This window comes from Panthera tigris, chromosome E2 (assembly GCF_018350195.1).
Source record: "Panthera tigris isolate Pti1 chromosome E2, P.tigris_Pti1_mat1.1, whole genome shotgun sequence".
Lineage (NCBI taxonomy): Eukaryota > Metazoa > Chordata > Mammalia > Carnivora > Felidae > Panthera > Panthera tigris.
The window spans coordinates 61112485-61133291 of NC_056674.1; the positions used below are offsets into that span (position 1 = coordinate 61112485).

Below are 20807 nucleotides of genomic sequence, written 5' to 3' on the forward strand. Positions count from 1 at the left end.
CTGTGCTCCTCCGGGGTCACTGGGTCAGGCCCAGCTGCCTGCCCGCCATATCCTCAGGAGGCCCCCAATCTCCCCGCAAACTCTTGTGAGTTAGAACGAGGGGAGAAGCAGGAAAGGGGCAGCAGGACCTACGTGAAATTCTTTCTCCTTCAACAGTTCCCGGAAGGTTCTCTGTTTCCACAGACAGAGGGCGGCTTGCTGCCAGTCTGCAGAGGGCCGGCACAAGGGCCTCCAGGGAGGGTCGGCTGTGTCCTCCGGACAGAGGGGATCTCGGGCTTCTGGGAACAGTCTCAGTATAATGAACTGAAACTGAAGAAAGACAGCGTCACATGGGTCGCAAGCAGCTGAGAAGACACGCCAGTAACCCGGCCGTGCGCAGGGGGCAGGGCAGCCCGAAGACCCTGGGCCGTCCCCCCGTCGCGGCCTGCACCCCGTGTGCAGTTACAGAGGGCACGTCGGTCAGCAGCCCTGTCCGTAAATCCTAACACCTGAGGCAGAAGTGCGGGCTCCAAGCTGCCCTCCACACGGCGGTGGTGACCCCATGGCAGCGAACGGTGGTCTTCCCAGACCGCTGCTGGCACCAGAGATTCCACTAAGAGAAGGTGCCGACCGGACAAGCAAAACACTGTGTCGGTGAACTAATTTATCTCTGCCATTAGGAGATTAGACTTCTTCCCATGTTTACTGAGCTGAGGGGGTGGGGGGAAGGCCCCCAGGGACACGTGGAGTCAGGGACTTCCTTGTCTGGGCCACTTCTAATCTGTTCCATGTTTCAAAATGTTGGCAGCTGGGACTAAGTTCCTCAACGCCAACGATGGGGGCACAAGTGTGCCCGGACCCCACTTCACCCTCCGGGTAGGGCCAGCTCAGCGGATTCTAATGGCGCCCACAACGGAGACGTGCACTGAACACCATGAGATGTTCCTTAAAACTCCGCCCGAGTAAGAATGCTGGTTCCCACTGTAACTTCAAATTCACTTTTGCCACTGAAGGCTTCTGACACGCATCTTTAAATTTCTCTGGCCTTAGAATAAATATAACAAGCATTCACTAGATGAGGGAAGTCTTTGGACAAAACTCAGAATTCTTCTTTCAATAAGAAGATACTTTTCATTAATATTTACCTTTTAATGTACCTATTTTACAAAAATCAGTATCTATTTCTTTTAAAAGTGGGATGTATGTTTGGGGGTGCCAGGGTGGCTCAGTCGGTCAAGCCTCAGACCGTTGATCTCAGCTCAGGTCACAATCTCACCATTTGTGAGTTCGAGCCCCACATCAGGGTCTGCGCCGATAGTGTGGAGCCTGCCTGGAATTCTCTCCCTCCCCCCCTTTCTGCCCTCCCCAGCTTGCTATCTCTCTTTCAAAAAATAAATAAGTGAAAACAACAAAAAGTAAATAAATAAAACATTTAGAATGAATAAGGGAGGGAGGGAGGGAGGGAGGGAGGGAGGGAGGGAGGGAGGGAAGGCAGACGGGGGTGCGAGGGAGGGAGGAGGGGGGAGGGGGGAGGGAAGAAGGAAGGAAGCGGGGAAGAGGGGGAAGGAGGAAGGGAGTGGGGGACAATTGTGGTCTTTGTCATCTTTCATCCCTTCATCTTAACTCTGAGAACGGAAGAAAAACGCAGCGTTCAGCCCAGAGAAGAGATGATCTGATAACTAACCAGCACACCGGGCACACAGAGACGTGGGTGGGCAGACAAGAGACCTCCAACGTTTGGCTAGAAACCTCCGTTGAAACGGGAGACTCCAAGAATGGGGAAAAGGGACTGCACAGACTCACCTTCTTCACGAGGGCTGGAGACAAGCAGCCGCACAGAGTATCCCGTGATAAGGAAGAATATTTACACAAAGAGTAAGAAATCACCGCTGTACAAAATCTGAAAATAGAAAACAAATCATGTAGAAATGCGACCCGTGCGTAACAAGGAATGCAATAAAAGTGTGAATTTCACCCAAGTGAACCGAGTGCGTTCTAAACCAGATGGCCTGAGGATTAGCCCCTGGCCTCTACCCCAGGCCAGGCCAGCTCCCAAGGCCTCGGGGAAACGCCCCCAAGTCACAACCGTGGATCTGAGCTTTATCTACACTGAGGGCACAGACCCAGAGAACACACAAACAGTAAGACTGTGCAAATAAGGGCTTGCGGTCACTGCACGCCGAAGAGCCACGGCCAGAACAGGGCACCCGGGTGACTCGGTTGAGCGTCCAACTTGGTTTCAGGTCATAATCTCACAGTTCGTGGGTTCGAGCCCCGCGTCAGGCTCTCTGCTGTCGGCACAGAGCCTGCTTCGGATCCTCTGTCCACCACCGCCCCCCCGCCGTCCCTTCCCCACTCTCTCTCAAAAAGTAAACATTGAAAAACAAACAAAAAAAGCAGTCTTCGGGACAAGAGAGCAGCACGCCCACGTTTAAACTCAGCCTCACTCAGGGGGAGCCTCTGCCCGCCTGTGGTGGGTTGTGAGGCGTTGAGGGGAAGGGCCCCATGAGAAGAGACAGACCGTGGGGCCCAGGGGAAGTCAGGACTGACGCCAACAGGGCCTGCCTGTCCGGGCTGCCCAAAGCCCGAGAGGCTGGGCCGCTGTGCTTCCCGTGGGGGTGGCACAGGTGTCGGGGGCCGTGGTCCAGGGCAGGCGTTGTGTTCTCTCTCCTCGCCCAGTTACGATCCCCTCGTGCCTTCTGTCGGTTCTTTCCATGAACTGCGGTCCCAGCCCCTGCGCACAACTCTTCCGGAGCCTCCTGGCTCCCGCCCTGACCCTTCCTCTATGCACCTTGCACCCGTTTCGGCCTAGACTCCCAGGGCCCTGCCCCGGCACCTGCCACGCTGCATACGCCACACTGTCAACTTGCCAGGTGCCCCCACACAGAAGGCAGGGGTGGGACTCCACCCCAGTCCTGGAACGGGTCTGGCCCACAGCGGTGAATGAGGGCCAGTAGGGGTGCACGCTGGCACAGATCTGTAGGACGATGGGTCTCGAAACCCTTTGAGACAAGTCTCTCTACATAGGGCAGCTCCACGTGTAGGTTCTCCCTCCAGAGAAGCAGCTGCTAACCACAGGGGAAGCAGGGACGGGTCCCACCACATGCCAGGCGCCCCCAAGACAAAACCCGGCAGTGCTCACAACCCTTCCCAACGTGGAAGGACGTCTACAGTCCGTTGTTAACGTCTTCAGAAGCAGTTTCTAAGGTAGCACTACCTCATTTTTGTAAACAAAGAAACACAGACACATAAATACGACGTAAGACTCCAGAATGATTATCCGTGGAGCATGTCTGTGTTGGCCAATTGCATTTGGTGCGTATGTGACTTCTGTCGAGCACGGGGAGGCACAGCGGATGTGAGGGCAGCTCACTTCAGGCAGAAGAGCGAGGTCTCCGAGGTCCTAAACGTCAGGAGGCTACTGAGGAACTCTGCGACGGACAGGCCCTCGGCGGGGGCAGGGAGGCCCACAGGCACCTCTGGGAGCACAGACCTGGACTGGGCCAGGTGGACGACCAGGGCGGCCAACCCCAGCACGTGGGAGGCACTCAGGCTTGGGCCCTGAAACGGAGAGAGTGTTTCCGCAGGAAGGAGGGCAGAGCCCACTTCCCAGGCAGGCGGACAGAGGCGGCGGCCGTACCTGGTGACGGAGCAGCTGGCAGAGCCTGGTGAGCACGACAGGAAGGAGCCTGCGTCCACACATGGCCGTCGCTAAGCGAGAAGCCCAGGGGCCCTGCCTGCAGAGACAGCCAGAGACCAGCAGTCTGGCCACTCCTGGCCCTGCACGGCCCTCCCACGGATTCTTCCGGAGGGGCGAAGGGTGCCCGAGAAAGACGTGAGCTGTTCCCCCAACGGCGAGGTCTCCGGGGGGGATGCTTCATCTCTGCCGAGTCTCCGCACTGCCCCTTCACCCCACCCGGGACCCCCAACCAGTACAGAAGCCAGAAGGCAGGATCCAGGACCAAAGGTCAGAGGTCGACAAGGAGTGGGCAGCCCTGCCCCTCATCACAGAAAACAGGGAGAAACCCCACTCCCCGAGGGAGGCCTGCTCCGAGCACCCCGGCCGCCCCCAGCAGAGCCCCAAAGCGCCCAGTGAAAACCCCCAGCCTCTACCTGTCTGGCGAGGCGAAGCCGGAAGCTACGATCAGGTTCTGACAAAAACACGTCAGCAGGAGCTCCGCGACCTGAGAGAGACAGATGGTCACCGAGAGCTCAGAGTCCCCGAGAGCAACGTGTAAGCAAGGCAGGCCTGCGTCTGGAGAGGAAACCATCACACCAACTGGCGCCAGAACCCCATTCCCACATCCTGGAAGACAGCAGGCCAGGCGTTGTGAAATTTCACAGCAGAGAACAGGCTCAGCACACCTTGTCCGCACAGGGCCAAGGAGTAAACTGTTTTAGGCTCTGGGGCCACAGATGGGTTCCGCCGTGTGTTCTCCTCTAGAAACTTAAAAAGTGTGTACACAAACAGGCCGGGGCCGGCTGAGCCCAGGCCCGACACTGCCCGGCTCCCGGGTGTCGTTTCCACGTACACGGTTCGCCTGGCAAAACACGGGGTGGAGAGGAGGCCCGCACACCCGGGACTTCTTACACAATCCGGCCCCGCTCGGCAGCACAGGCCAGGCATCCCACACTCACCTCCCGTTCCTGCTGCTCCAGGCCTGGCGTGAGGACGCTGAGCTGAATCTGCGATCCCCCAGAGCTGCCGTCCTCCTCAGCGCGGCCCAAGGCGGCGTCCAGCCGCTCAGAAACAACTGCCACCCGAGCAGCCACAACTGCACGTAGAGAAACCCAGTTAGACGAGCAGGGGAACGCGGGCTGCCTGCAGGGGGCGGTGGCGTTCCCGCTCGCAACGGGCTGCCTGCAGGGGGCGCCGGCGTTCCCGCGCGATGCGGCTCACGGCAGCCCCGTCTCCGGCGCTACCAGGGCCACGAGCCTCAGCGCGGCGCTCCTCCGCCCGCCGGGCGGTGGGAGCACGCTGGCTGCGGGTGAGCCTGACAGCCGTCCTCACGGCCTGGGATCATCTGGGCGGTTCTCTTCCACCCTGGATGCATGTTGTCCGTCTGAAGTCGCAGGCCAACCCTCCCACACGGCACCGCGTCTGCTCCACGCCCCGCGGTCGGTCTGCCAAAGGCCAGGAGCCACAGCCTCCGGGCGCCGGAGGTCAGGCGACAGGCCGACCGAGCCGGCCGGCAACGGAAACTACTGCGAGCAACAAGGCTGACGCAGACCTCGGTGTCCCCTCGCGCCAAATTCTGCAGGAGCGCAGTTCGGCAAGGCCATGCCCCTCTGGTGGCGGAGGAGACGCTACACGGAGGAAGGGAAACTGAGGCGGTGCCGTTAATCTTTCCTCTGTGAGGCTCTCGTGGGATATTCTGTCCCGGTTTGAATAAAATGGGTTTATCATCTATAAAAATCTCTTACAGGTACCAGGAAAAACACGGCTTTTTCCCATTAGATTCTACATTTTCCCTACCAAAAATCTCCAAAGTAGGTGAAGTCAGCATTTTGTTTTATGGACTGCCACACACCACATGAGGCGAATCATTCACGACTCACCATTTTACAGAAAATGGTCACGCAGAAGCAGAGGCCCAGTGTTCAGGGTTACAGCTACTCAGTTAAGAAAGAAAACCCCACACCTTGGTGCCGTCACTTTTCTTGCTCCTCATTACCTGTTCTGCTAGGAGCTCCAAGAGCAGAGTATTCAATCTGCTGAGGCTCTGTGACAGCCTGAACGACAGACCCGTCTCCCATCCCATCCCCGGTGAAAGGAGGCACGTCCTCAGCATCCGCCAGCGCTGTCGTCACGCTTAACTACCACGGCCACTGAGCCCTGGCCACGGCTGGACGTCCACTCGTCCCTCCAACACCCACTGCAGATGGCCCTGCGCACAGCCACGTATGTCCTCACCGTCATACTGCGTGGGGTCCGTCATCGCGGCTCTGAGCTCTCTTAGCGCGGCCGCGAGTGGTCCCAAGGGTCCCTCGGCACAGACAGCTTCCACCTTCATTCCCGGGGCTGCACCTGAGAAATGACGGGACACGCGCAGCTGGATGCGGCCTCTCCGTGCCCACGGCAGACAGAGGCGCCGGGACTCCACGAGGCGCTGCACTGCTGGGCACCCGTCACTGGTATCAGAAACTTGTTTGTAAATGTAGTAATTTAAGAAAAAACCCGATTTGGGGCACCCGGGTGGCTCAGTCAGTTAAGCGATCGACTTCAGCTTAGGTCAGGATCTCACAATTCCTGAGTTCGAGCCCCACATCAGGCTCTCTGCTGTCAGCACAGAGCCTGCTTCAGATCCTGGGTTTCCCTCTCTGTCTGCCCCTCCCCTGCTTTAGCATACATGCTCTATTCTCTTTCTCTCTCAAAAATAAACCTTAAAAAAATTTTTAATTAAAAACAGTGAAAAAGAAAGAAAAAACATGGTTCTATGTGCAACAATGCCGTAAGTGTGAAAAACACATATGTAAAGAAGGACCAGAAGCATGGCGAAGGGGTCTCGGTGGGTACGTAGAATTGTGGATGGGTCATAATTTATTCCATTTCTAAAACTTTTAAGTAATGTCCTACTGTTTTTTATAATAGGATATTAAAAAAAAAGATGTAAAGGAGAAAACTTAAAAATTAATATACAAGAGAGGATTATCAGCTCTCAACATGTCTACGAGATTTTTGAAAACAGATTAGATCTGATCATATATTGGTAAAACAAAGATACTTCTTCAAAAAAATGTTTTCTAACTTTTTTAATGTAAGCTGTATACCCAACGTCGGGCTGGAACTCACGATCCCGAGATCCAGAGCCACGTGCTCCCCCGACTGAGCCACCCAGGAGTCCAAACACAGAATTTTCATTATACAAAGAAAAGCACACCGCAAATTGTTTTAAAAATACAAGTTCGAGTTCTGGTGTCGCCAGAGAAGACACCGAGTGTCCACAGCGAGCCTCACATGGGAGACACCGAAACGAAACTAGAAGTGATGAGTCTTCGTTTACAAGCCCTGCCGGATGAGACAGAAAACATCCGCGAGGCCCCTAAGGCAGGGCCAGGGGGCCGGGGCCGGAGGGGCGCGCCCCCCCCCCCCCCCACCACACTGGACGCAGCCCCACTGCCTCCTGGGAGCCCCACAACGGTGAGCTGTTGCAGTACTGGTCCGAACGAGCAGGGGACCCGGGACCGTCGTTCTCTGCCCACTCAAGTCTCCCGGGTCTCCGTGACTGTGAGAGAGCACCCATGCGTGTAACAGGAAGGTTCTGGCAGACAGAACCAGAAATCGCCGCCTCATTCGGCCCAGGCGGCCCCGCGAACGTCAGAGGATTTAAAGTGGCGAACAAGAACGGCTTCACGGCACGGCTCCTGCCGAGACACAGCCCGCTCCACCGCCCAGCAAGTCCACCCAGCCGCTCGGAGCACCGAGGTCTCCCGACGCACGCCGCTGCCACACACGGGACCTGGGTCGACATCACTGACTCCTGTGAGCCGAGCGATCCCCAGCCCGCCACAGGACTCAACCGTCCAAAGAGAAAGCCGCCGCAGACCAGCCACCACGCCACGCGTCAGAACCGACACGACAGACGTCAAGTCTGGCTTCCTAGTCCGGGAGGTCCCCTGAATTTAAAGCCTGCGTCAGAACAGGCGAGCAGCAAGCACATCCCGGCCTCATGCAGAACCTCAGGGAGGGGCTCTGGCAGGTAACCCTCCGGGGCTCCCAGGCTGGGAGCCCAGGACCTGACGACTAGGGCGCGTCCGTCCCGACTTAACCAGACCACACACACTGAGGTGTCTGTCACCCACCCCCACACCTCAGGACCCGGGATGCGGAAAAGTGCCCGACACAGGGATGGAGAGACCCATAACCTTACTTTCTGGCTTCTTCTCTTCGGCAGTGGAGCAGGCCTGGCAGTAGGCGGAGTACAGAGACAGGGGAATTTTATCTGCTCTGGATCAGGAGAAAACATGAAAACCAAGTCAACCAGGACTCAAATTAGTTCGCAAGCTTACAATTTCAAAAACTATCATAAAACAAAAATACATGATATAGTCTACCATCCATACCTTATGGTAGGACTCTGTTTTTAGAAAAAACCCATTATATGCATGGACTCAAATGGTTCTTAGTGTTTCATAATTTGCCATATACACCTATCTGCCAACCGTGGTTTTCATAGGGTAGTGAGATTATAAATGATTTTTACTCCTCTCGTTAAAGTTTGGGTAATTTCCAAATTTTAAAGAGGACTTTTATTACTTTTAATGAATAATACTGAGAAAAGCACCCAACTGATGTCATTAGAAATACAGAGAATTATAGAACAAAGTCCTGTGATAAGGGTTTTGCAGGGCATGGACCCCTGGCTGGCACATTCTCATGGCACAGTGACAAGTCCAAGGACAAGAGCTGTGGAGTCACCTTCAGAAGAGCAGCCCAAGTATGGGACACGGGCAATGGCCTAGCCTGCGGGACACAAAGTCTCCAAGTGAGCAGCGAGGCAGGAAGGAGGCCTGCCGACAGTGCCGCAAGGCCTGATGATGAGCCAGGGAAAGGAGGAGGGAGGTGGCCGTATTCCAGAATGGGAGTGCCATCAAAGGCCAAAGCAAGGCAGAGGACAGGCTGGAGCAGAGGAGCACGCAACTGCCCCAGAGACTGGAAGGCGGGTAGCTTACAGATTAGAAAGCAATGCAAATAAAAAGAAAGAGCACATCTGAGGAAACGGAAAAATTCACAGAAGAGAACACTTCAGACATCGCTCATCCTCAGAGACCTAAGATCAAACACCGCAGCTATTAGAGGAGAATGGATTTCCATAAACAGAAAAATCCAGTGACAGAAAGAACAGGCAAGTTAACCAGAAGAAATCTCCCAGAAAGGAGAGAAAAAAAAAAAAAAAACCCAAAAGACCAGACATGCAAAATGTAACAGAGAACAAGTCAGGAGACAATCCTGGTGGTGTCATGTCTGAAAAGGAAGAGCCCCAAGAAGAAACCAGGCAGGAAAGGAGACCCGCTCTGAAGTAAGCGGGATCAAGCAGTCCGTGTCTGTGGTTTGCTCCAAAACAGCCCAGAAGAGGGTGCGTGGGCAGCTCGGTCAGTGGAGTGTCTGACCACCGATTTGGGCTCAGGTCATGATCTCACAGTCATGAGATCGAGCCCCTCGTCAGGAGCTATGCTGGGCATGGAGCCTGCTTGGGATTCTTGCTCTCTCTGTCTCTCTCAACTCCTACCCCGTTTGCGTGCACACACACGTGCACTCTCTCTCCCTAAAAATAAAAACAAAACGGCCCAGAACGGTGGGTGGACAGAGGAATTTGAGGGCTACATAAGTACTATCCTACATTTCTATCTTAAATTTTTCTTAACAAAAGGTTTTGAAATATCCGAGAAAACTTCTTTGTTCTGAAGGACACGAATTTCCAGATTAAAAGGCCCACCATCCGCCTAGCCAAGAAATGAAATTAGACCCACACCAAAATACATTGCAATGAAATTTGAAAACCCAGGAAACGATAAAAAAGATACCGCAAATCTCCAGAGAGAAAAACACCTGTCACGTGCAAAGAATCAGAAACGAACATCTCAATAGCGACACTGGAAGCTACACATCAATAGATCAAGATTTTACAAATGTGAGGGAAAATATTTCCAAGCAAGATTTCTACATTTCTACACCCAGTCAAATTAACTATCAAATGTGAGGGCTGAATGAAATGTCAAAAAAAAGGCTACCTCCCATTCACCCTTCTTAAAAAGCTTCAGTAGGATGTGTTCCACCAAAACACGGGAGTAAATCCAGAAACAGGATGGTCTAGGGTCCAGGAAAGAGAAGAATCAAAGACATTCCCAGGTGGTCAAAGAAGATACGAGGATCGCAGAAGAAGCTAACAATTCAGAGTGGAGCCAGCTAGGAGGCTCCAGAAGGCCTTTCTCTCTCGGAAGCGACAGAGGGAGCACTTGAAGGTCTGAGTGAGAGGACACTGAGAAGGCGGGTTTGGCTAGCAGCTGAATGACACATACAAAAAAGATTAAGATAAAACAAAGAGAATTAGGAGCCCCAGAGAAATGAAGGTAGTTACATTCCTAATGGTGAACTCTGAATAGTGTTTATATAGCCCTAAAACAAAAAAAAAAAAAAAAAAAAAAAGTGAGTTTTAAAATTTAAAAGATTTTTTTGTATGAAGGACATCTACTTGTGTGGGTAGAAGCAAAAAACCTAGGTCTTCATCCTCAAATAGCAGAAAACCAACTGATATTGCCTAAAACAACAAAAAAAGTGGTAAGTTGCTAGCAAAATAAGAATATTATTTAGAAATATGGAGATAAATAACAAAAATCAGTCAAAACTTGAAAATGGTCGCCTCCAGAGAAAAAGAAATGGCAGGGAGGCGTGGAGGGGAGGGAATGACTATTTCTCTTAATAAACTTTATAGAACTGACTCTTCAATCTGCATTCTTAACTTTGACAAAAACAATTTTTAAAGCCTAGAAATAAATGTCAAAAAATTAGGAAGCCATACCATGCAAACACCAAAAAGGAAAAAAAAAAAAAAAAAAAAAAGCTGGCATTAACAGCCTAATAAATAAATAAAGCCTAATAAAGACATTACATAATAAAAAAATATCCAGCAAGGTGGATATATTTTTTGAAGGCTTTATTTTAACAATCATAAAAACTTGTTTGCAAGTAGTAACATAGGCTTCAAAATGCATAAAGACAAATCTGACAGAATTACAAGGAGAAAATGACAAAACCACAAAAACATCCTTAATAAACCGATAAACCAAAGTGACAGAATTCTGGTCAAGATACAGAAAACTTGGGAACAAGTACAACTTAACAGACAGACCCTATACCTCCAAAGTAAAGAATACAAAGGAAATGTTTACAAATGCTGAACACGTACGAGATCTAAGGGAAAGTCTCAAAAAAAAATCCATCAGGGCGCCTGGGTGCTACAGTCAGTTAAGCATCCAACTAAGGCTCAGGTCATGATCTCATGGTTGAGGAATTCCAGCCCCACTTCGGGATACGCACTCTCTCTCCCTCTCTCTCAGCCCCTTGCTCACTCACGCTCTCTCAAAATAAGTAAATAAATACATACATACATAAATATTTTAAAAATCCATAAAAAGCAAATCATCTTTGAAAATAATGTAATTAAATTAGAAATTAACAATAAAAGCTCAGGGGCAAACACCTATATGTTCGGAAAATGTTTTAATTCGTTTATAACTAACTCATAATTACAAGAAAACCATAATGCAAGTAATAAAATATCTAGAACTGTATGACAATGTAAGAACTATATGTTGAAACTTCTGGAAGGCACTGAAGTTAACGCTTAGAGGTAAACTTTATTAAGCTACGCCTCTATTAAAACACAAGAAAGAGGGGCACGTGAGTGGCTCAGTCAGTTAAGCGTCCAAATTTGGCTCAGGTCATGATCTCACAGTCCATGAGTTCAAGCCCCGCGTCGGGCTCTGTGCTGGCAGCTCAGAGCCTGGAGCCTGCTTCAGATCTGTGTCTCCCTGTCTCTGCTCCTCCCCTGCTTGTGCCCTGTCTCTCTCTCTCAAAATAAATAAGCAAAACCAAACCAAACCAAAACTAAACTAAAACATAAGAAAGACTGTAAAACACTGAGTTAAACAACCAGCTTAAGAACTTAAGAACGACAGCGTGAAGTCAAAGAAAGCAGGAAATAATAAAGGTGCCCGCGGGGCTCAGTAGGTAAAGCCTCCGACTCTCGATTTGGGCTCAGGTCACGATCCCACAGCTTGTGGGCCTGAGCCCCCTGTCAAGGTCTGCACTGGCAGTGCGGAGTCTGCCTGGGATTCTCTCTCCGTCTCTGCCCCTCCCTGGCTCTCATGCACTCTCTCTAAATAAACAAACATGAAAAAAAAAAAAGAAAGAAAGAAACCGATTTCAGTTGTCAATAGTTTGCCTCTGAGACAGACGTGAGGAATAGATATTATAGCCAAGTTTTATCAAACTTTAAGAGACGCAGAATCCTTGTGCTACATGAATTGTTTCAGAAGACAGGAAAGAGGGAAGGCTACCCAATTCATTCCATGAGAATGGAATACAGCCTTGATGCCAAAGCAGCCAACATGAATTAAAAAAAAGTATGAGACACAGATGCAAAAATCCTAAATAAAGTCATCATGAAACCACGTTCAACAGCCCATGTGATAAAAAATCGTTACAAAGCAGGTGATCCACAATGCAAGGAAAGTGGAAAAACCACTGTAATCTATCACATAACAGATTTCACAGCAGCAAAAACCACCTTCAGAGATGCAAAAAAACATAAATTGATGCTAAAAGTCCTTAGCAAATCTGCAGAGGGAATTTTCTGAATATGTTAAAGGAAATGAAAATATAAAGACTACAGGGGCACCTAGGGGGCTCAGTCGGTTAATCATCTGACTTTGGCTCAGGTCACGATCTCACGATTCGTGAGTTCGAGCCCCGCGTCGGGCTCTGTGCTGGCAGCTCAGAGCCTGGAACCTGCTTCAGGTTGTGTCTCCCTCTCTCTCTGCCCCTCCCCCCACTCGCACTCTGTCTCTCTCTCTCCCAGAAATAAACAAACATTAATTTTTTTTTTAAATATATAGACTACAGCAAATAGAAATACTGGTAAGACATCAGAAGCATTCCTATTTCAGTCAGAAACAACACACGATGCCAGCTTATTCTACAATTTCATGTTACACTAAGAAGCCTACCCAATTTAACAAGACAAAAACTAAAAGGCATAAAAATCAGAAAAGACAAACTTATTCGACATAGAAATCTACTGTGCTCATCTACAGATAAAATCAACTAATCACCTACTATAAATAAGTTCAGCAGGGTTACTTGATACAGGAGTACCTATACTTCAATAATCAATGAAAAAAAATTTTTTTTAAACCCCAGAAGATAATATGCTATTCACAACAACAAAATCTAGGTACCCAGTAGCAAATCTAACTAAAAATTTACAAGATAGAAAAATCTACTACTGAAAAGCTTAAATACATATGCGATGTTCATAGAAACAAAGTTACAATAAAGTCAACTACCCAATATTAATCCATAAATTAAGGAAATTCCACTAAAAATTCAGAGTTTAAAATTTTTTGAGTTTGAGAGAGAAAGAGAGAGAGAATGAGAGAGACAGAGAGAGAGAGAGAGAGAATAAACAGCGGAAGGGCAGAGAGAAAGGAAGACACAGACTTCAAAGCAGGCTCCGTGCTGTCAGCACAGAGCCCAATGTGAGGCTCGATCTCACGAACCATGGGATCATGGCCTGAGCCAAAACCCAGAGTCGTACACTTAACCAACTGAGCCTCCCAGGCACCCCTAAAAATTTGGAATTTTCATGGATACACATCCAAGGACGTTCACTGAAGCACTATTAAAAGAGCATTATAATGGAGTTAACCTAAGAGTTCTGTTCTAGGGGATGGATAAATTAATCAAGGTAGTCACGCTGCAGGCCACAGCACCCGCGGGGTTGTGCAACATGGCAGCTGGTTGCCACAGAACAGAATTCTATGCTATTGGTCAAGTGACCCAGAGCCATCAGGGTGAGTGAAAACACCAACTGCAGAGGGACACGGGGTGATATGTGCATGTATACACACATACTTTGTACCTTTAAATATATGTAATAAAATTAAAAATAGAAAACGATTGGGGCACCTGGGTGGCTTAGTTGGTTAAGCGTCCAACTCTTGATTTAGGCTCAGGTCATGATCTCATGGTTCAAAGTCCGAGTCCCGTGTCAGCTTCCGCACTGGTAGTGCAGAGCCTGCTTGGGATCCTCTCTCTCCCTCTCTGTTACTCCCTGGCTCACTCTCTCTTAAAAATAAATTTTAAAATGTTTAAAAAAAATAAATAAAAAGGGGCACCTGGGTGGCTCAGTCGGTTAAGTGTCCGACTTCGGCTCAGGCCATGATCTCGTGGTTTGTAAGTCTGAGCCCTGTGTCAGGCTCTGTGCCGACAGCTTGGCGGAGCCTGGAGCCTCCTTCGGATTCTGTGTCTCCCTCTCTCTCTGCCCCTCCCCCGCTCATGCTCTGTCTCTGTCTCCTTCAAAAATAAGTAAAAACATTAAAAAAAATTTTCTTAAAAAAATAAAAACAGGGGCGCCTGGTGGCTCAGTCGGTTGGGCGTCCGACTTCAGCTCAGGTCACGATCTCACGGTCCGTGAGTTTGAGCCCCGCGTCAGGCTCTGGGCTGACGGCTCAGAGCCTGGAGCCTGCTTCCAATTCTGTGTCTCCCTCTCTCTCTGCCCCTCCCCCGTTCATGCTCTGTCTCTCTCTGTCTCAAAAATAAATAAACGTTAAAAAAAAAAATTTTTTTTTTAAATAAAAAAATAAAAAATAAAAACAAATAAATAAAAAGATTATACGTGAACCTCAGGATAATGGTTTCCTTAGAGAGGGAAAATGGAAAGCAGGTCAGGGAGCCGGATTGAGAAGGGTTTCAACAATACCTATACAATTTTATTTTGAACAAAAACATAAAAAAGGAAAGGCACAGCAAAGCATGAATGTGAGTGAGGCACAGGAGCACTTTTTGCACGGGTCTCTGTACTTCTGGATTCTTTTACACACAAAATAAATAAAAATAAGGATCCCAGAGAATAGTCCTATTATATATAAGATGACAAAGTTTACTTTTGCGTTCTAGCCTCATTCTCCTCGACCTTCTTATCGCTGTGTTCTTTGTAAGAGGGTTACTGGGAAGCAGGATTTACAGGAAGGAAGACAGGGAAGCTGGTCAACTCTCGGCTGGGGGAGGTCCCAGCGTGAGCTGGGAAGCCAAGGCTGCGTGCCCTGCCCTGCGGTCTCAGGTCCCGCCGAACCTGCTGCAGAGCAAGGCTTCCGAGTCTCCCTGTTCTCTTCTTTCTTGGCCTAAATTCTTTCACAGCGATCATGGACCAATCACCTGACTTTCTTGAATCCCCACACTGATAATCCTCAGTGAAAAATGATAGTCAGTATCAAAAATATTTTCTTTTTAAAACCTTAACCAACTGATTTTGAGCCAATAGTTCATAAATAAAACCCACGAGATAAAACGCATTCCTCCACACAAGAGGCACAACCCTTTACGTTTGTCAAGAACCCTCCCGGAAGCAGGTGTCCTCACGTACCTCCTCAGGGACTCGATCAAGGCCGCTCTGGGGTCAGGCGTTTTCGGGAGCTGCGGGGGAAGATGGGGGTCAAGCGAGGCACCCGCTCTCTGCCAGCGGGGCCCCAGGCCCGCGACCGCACGTACTGACCACTCGAGGCGTGAGGAGGGCAGGGAGAAAGTGAGCCGTGTAGTAGGGTCTCCTGAAGATGCTGCAGCACAGGACAGCAGGGTAGGAGGGTCACACACTCGTTCAGACGACACAGGCATTAGGGCCCCTTACTGACGACGACGAAATCCATTTCCACGGACACTCACTACATTTCAGAGGCTGTCTCACATCCTATCACGTGGCTGTGACATCACGCCACAGTTTTAAGTCTTCTTTTTCACCGTTTTGGGACATTTCCCACACAGGGAAGCAACAAGCTCGCGTCCCAGGGAATCTGGAAGGCACTCTGCCCGCCGCACAGCCGTGCGATCTGGGCCGGTCACTTCAGGTCAGCTGTGGGCGCTCCCCTGGGGCTGAGCTCGGAATCCTGGGAGCGGGGGTCAGGTCACAGCTCTGAGAAGCAAGGCCTTCGAAAAGCTGCCGCACACTGGCAGTGACCACAGTTGAAAACGTTTCGGGACCACACAAAACCCACAACAATTGTGCTATTCGATTCTGTCCTGGCTGCACTTCGGTCACCCATGAAGCATCAGTGACAAAGTTATTGCCCTAAACCCCCTAAGTGGGGGCCCTTCTCCACACTACCTGTCAGCTTTTATCAAGAAAACAAGGTTCAAAGAAAGGCTCTGCACGACTTTTGCTGGACGTCTACCCTTGGAGACCCACAAATAGGAAAGCCATTCTACTCCGACTGCCTCTGAGAACAGACAGGACGGCTCGGGGAAGCACGACCCTACCTGGCCTCCATGACCGCGGAGGGGATTCTCCCTGTGTGTTCAAACACTGCGATGGCCTTCTCCACATCCTGGTGCGCTTGGCTGTGGGGCTGGCTCCGTACAGGGAGGGTGGGAAGGGAACACAGGATGTGGAAGAAAAGACACCGAGAAGGGTGTCATGAGCCTCCCCTCGAGCACAGCTCTGCCATGTCAAGGTGGATGGCGAGTGCTCACTGCCAGCACGGCAAGGGAACGTTCCAACCATTACCAGCAAGACCACACAAAGGCACCAGCCGCTGTTTCCTGCTCTCAGAGAGCTCGCATCTGGCAATGAGCCGCCCCACTAACCACTCGACACGTCTGGGACCCCCTGCCACCCTCCCGGGTCCCCCGAGGAGAATAAAAGGGTCTAAAGAAAGATCTGAAGTGGGAAGGGGAAGAGTCTTAACTTTTGAGACTTAAAAAAAAATGTGAAATGACTTATGAGCAGCAAGAAATCTTAAATGGACAGCTGCATTAAACACTTACAAATATTCACCGAACGAGTTACGGGCCGCTGTGAGGGCTCTCCGGCAGCTCACAGCTTTTACAAAGCTTTTGAGGCTCTCAAAACAATGCATACAAACACCATACAGCATTCTGACTTCTGCTTTACGTAAATATAGTTAACGCTTTTTTCTGTAATTCTTAGAAAAACATGATCTTCCCCCTACCCCATTTGAAAGACCTCCTGCTCTATGCAAACCCACATGAACCAAGATCTAAATGACAGACTTTCCTTCACACAGTGACCTGCTTTGCTCCTGCTCTGAAAAGGGCAGAGCATCACAGAGTAAGTACCTGCCAGTTAGCTCCCACCCTCAAGCTGCACCAGAAAGAAAAGGCTCAAACGCTCAGCTCAGAGTGAGCTTGGTGAGCACAGGCGACAGGCCACAAGGGGCAGTAGAACCGAGCTGACATTACCTCTGTCACGTCCCTGGCTGAAGACAGATCCTCGTAGAGGCCCATGTTTTCCAGAGAAACCTGCAGAGGAGACGTGTTTGGGGATGGGAGGACCAGGCAGGCGCTGGGCTCTGCGGGGAAAGGCTGAGGAAGGAGATGTTGCTGGGGAGGGGAGGCCAGGACTCGCCTTCAGGTCGGCCAGACGCGTCTTGGCCAGCGTGACATAGTCTGTGAGGAGCGAGCGGTACTTGCTTGGCACCAGCGGTGGGTGGAGAATGTGCGCCTGCGGGCAGATGGCAGAACAGGTGACACCAGCCCGTGAACTGCTGGTGACTTTCCGGGGAGGCAGCAACAGCCCGCTTCCGAAAGCTGCACTTGTCGGACGTCGGGAGGGTCCAAGGGTTAGCCAAAGACCCTGGGGGCTGAAGCCAGAGGTGGGACAGAATCCCAGGGTCTCTACCTGCTCCCACGGACATCCATGGAGCAGAAGAGGGCCAGAAGAGGCGTTCAGAAGAGGGCCATGCCAGGGAGAGCATGGGGTGGGGCCCACCCACAGAGCCGGCCCCTCACCCACCGCACCCCAGCGCCCCCGCTCAGGCGCTGTCCTCCAGGGCTGCGGCTACAGCACCACCACAGCAGTGCCCAGGAGACAAGGGGTCAAGTCCCCACGGAAGGGTGGGAAGGAAGTTCTGGGCTTCACTCAGTGGCGGCAAGTTCTTTATTCTCCTTCCTCCATCCCATCAGATGTATTCTTTGGAACGTAAGGCAAATGTCGTATTTACAAAAAAAGAAGTGAAAATCAGACTCCAGGTGCCCTACCCGCCCAAAGAATGCTGGCTATAGTCATCTCATTTTAGAAAAGAAAGCTTGGGGCGCCTGGGTGGCTCAGTCGGTTAAGCGGCCGACTTCGGCTCATGTCATGATCTCGTGGTCCGTGGGTTCGAGCCCCGCGTCAGGCTCTGTGCTGACAGCTCAGAGCCTAGAGCCTGTTTCAGATTCTGTGTCTCCCTCTCTCTGCCCCTCCCCCGTTCATGCTCTGTCTCTCTCTGTCTCAAAAATAAATAAACGTTAAAAAAAAAATTAAAAAAAAAAAACAAAACACACACATGGGGCTGGACCGCACATGCACGTGCTCCTCCCGCTGAGCGGGGGCTGGGGACGCCCTCCTGTGCCCGCAACAGACCCGCCCCACCCTCTGCACTCGACACCGCGCTCACCGACCGCCTGCCAGCGACGCGCGCCGGCTGGTTCCCGGGCGATCGACCGTCCCAAACGTGGCCCCGGTGCCCGGGGCGCGATGACTTCCCTCCTTTGAGGCCTGCACGGAGGAGGGACGCCCGGGCGGCTGGGACTGCACTCACCTGCATGTACCGGGGCGCCTCAAAGGGCACGAGGTCTGACAGGAACTTGAAGAGGAAGACCAGCGTCTTCTTGCTGCAACAGTGGGAGCCCCTCGAGCTCCCAAAGGAGGCCTGGAGGGAGAGGCCGGCGTGAGGGCCAGGTGGCCGGCTCCACGAGGGGCTGTGCCCGCCACACAGCGATCTGTCACACGGCGCCTGGCGGCAGCCGTGCCTCCGCCACAGAGACAGAAACTCAATTGCAATGAAAGGAAACAGAGCCGCTTGGGGCCCTGAAATCTTACGCTATGGCTTTGCCTGACTGAAGAGACGGGCTGAGGGGTTATTTAAAACGACAAGTTTGGGGCGCCTGGGTGGCGCAGTCGGTTAAGCGCCCGACTTCAGCCAGGTCACGATCTCGCGGTCCGTGAGTTCGAGCCCCGCGTCAGGCTCTGGGCTGATGGCTCGGAGCCTGGAGCCTGTTTCCGATTCTGTGTCTCCCTCTCTCTCTGCCCCTCCCCCGTTCATGCTCTGTCTCTCTCTGTCCCAAACATAAATAAAAAATGTTAAAAAAAAAACAAAACAAAAAAAAAAAAAAACGACAAGTTATGGGGCACCTGCGTGGCTCAGTCGGTTAAGCAGCCGACTTCAGCTCAGGTCATGATGTCCGCGAGTTCGAGACCCGGGTCGGGCTCTGTGCTGACAGCTCAGAGCCTGGAGCTGCTTTGGTTTCTGTGTCTCGCTTGGTCTCTGCCCCTCCCCCACTCACACTTCGTCTCTCTCTCTCTCTCTCAAAAGTAAATAAACATTTAAAAAATTAAAAAAAAAAAGTTTAAAATGAAAAGGTAAAACTACATTCCTAGGGGAACCTGGGTGGCTCAGTCAGTTAAGTGTCTGACTTGGGCTCAGGTCATGATCTTGCAGTTCGTGAGTTCAAGCCCCACATCAGACTCTGTGCTGACAGCTCAGAGCCTGGAGCTGCTTCGGTTTCTGTGTCTCCCCCTCTCTCTGCCCCTCCTCCGCTTGTGCTCTTTCTCTCTCAAAAATAAATAATAAACATTAAAAAATTAAAAAAAAATACATTCCTATAGGGGCACCTGGGTGGCTCAGTCAGTTGAATGTCCAACTCTTGGTTTTGGCTCAGGTCATGATCCCAGAGTTGTGGGATCGAGCCCCAAGTCAGGTTCTGCACTGAACGCAGAGAGCCTGCTTGGGATTCTCTCTCCCCCCATCTCTCTGTCCCCACCCCAGCTTCCTCTGAAATAAAATAAATAAATAAATAGTACCATATATACACATTCCTATAGAAAACAGTAACTGTGGCCTCTTTTTGTGACCCTCGGAGGCACAGTGCATTAGCTCCCCTAACAAGGACCCTTCCCTAAACATACACATTCTACATGATGAAGCCACTTCTGAACACACAGAAACTCTCACTCTTCTGTGAGGAGACAACGTGACTGCAGGGGAAGTGGCCAAGGAGGACAACTCCTCAGGACACCGAACCCAGCTTTCCCGGGAGGGAACCGAGGGCTCCCAGGGAGTGTCGGGAATTCCAGAACGGCCAATGGACCCAAAGAGCCAGTGAGCCTCTGCCAAGAGAACCCAACACCCAGCCACACCAGGTCCTGCCCCAGCCCCGCCCACCAGAACTATGCTGCCACTGCTCCTGTGGCGGGAGGCCGGCCGAGCACTTCCGTCAGAGCACACAACATACCCGCGTGGGAGGAGGGTGCAGACAGACAGGCAGACACAAAAAGCCACCAGATACGGGGAAGATGGCGGAATAGGAGGGCCCGAGACTCCCCTCGTCCCACGAACACAACGAGGTAACCATCAAATCATCCCAAGTGCCCCAGAAATCAACCCGAAGACCGGCAGAACGAGAAGAGATGTGGTTTGGGAGAGAAACAGATCACGGCCACTGTGCTGGGACGGTGAGGACAGAATGCACACAGGGGAGCTCATGGGAAGACGGAGCCCCACGGCAACCGGCTCGGAAAGCGAGAGGGCCCATTCAAGTTCTTGCAATCGGCAGGGCTTCAGGCCTAGAGTTCTAAAGGGCAGGGGCTTGGCTCAGGGAGAGCCCGGAAGGCACCGTGCTGCTCCAGGAGAGAAGGCAGGCAAACGGCCCAGGGACCGGAGCCACGGAAACCGTGATCTGAAGAGACCTGAAGAGCCCCCGGGGCACACAGGGCGAGGTGATTTGCTCATCTCAGAGGGCTGGGCCCAGAGAGACCACGTTCACGGAGAGACCCCCTCCAGGAACAAAGACCTGACAGGCGCCGCCTCCCTCCCGCCCCTCAGCACAAGCACAGGGACGCCTGCGGGAACCAGCGGAGTCGGGCACCGCTTGCTTCCTAACTTAATCACACCAAACGCTCAACCCCGCCCCCCCCACCCCGTCACCCCCGCCACACGCTCCGGCGCAGCTGCCCTTCCCAGCAGGCCCCCTTCCCCCAGAAGACCGGCCCAAACCCCTGCTCACACCGCTGTCTCGCCACCAGGGAGTTCTGCGAGGCCTTGCTTCCACAATC

At 51.6% G+C, this 20807-nt stretch overlaps 1 protein-coding gene across 7 annotated transcripts in view; it reads right to left on the reverse strand.

Moving 5' to 3' along the window:
- FANCA (FA complementation group A) overlaps positions 1 to 20807 on the reverse strand; it is a 60461-nt gene that overhangs the window by 16017 nt on the left and 23637 nt on the right. For 4 of the 7 annotated variants that reach the window (XR_006212129.1, XM_042970447.1, XM_042970446.1 and 1 more), the window contains exons 15-28: positions 18295 to 18405; positions 17121 to 17216; positions 16955 to 17014; positions 16013 to 16101; positions 15255 to 15315; positions 15126 to 15175; positions 7851 to 7927; positions 5894 to 6007; positions 4618 to 4754; positions 4093 to 4163; positions 3620 to 3716; positions 3353 to 3540; positions 1783 to 1879; positions 133 to 309 (exon numbers count right to left, since the gene is read on the reverse strand). Coding sequence is in view for 5 of the 7 variants with exons in the window: in XM_042970447.1 (XP_042826381.1) it covers positions 133 to 309; positions 1783 to 1879; positions 3353 to 3540; positions 3620 to 3716; positions 4093 to 4163; positions 4618 to 4754; positions 5894 to 6007; positions 7851 to 7927; positions 15126 to 15175; positions 15255 to 15315; positions 16013 to 16101; positions 16955 to 17014; positions 17121 to 17216; positions 18295 to 18405 (1425 nt within the window). In the remaining 2 variants the exon portion in view is untranslated. The other 3 variants (XM_042970449.1, XR_006212130.1, XM_042970451.1) reach the window with 3 other exon arrangements.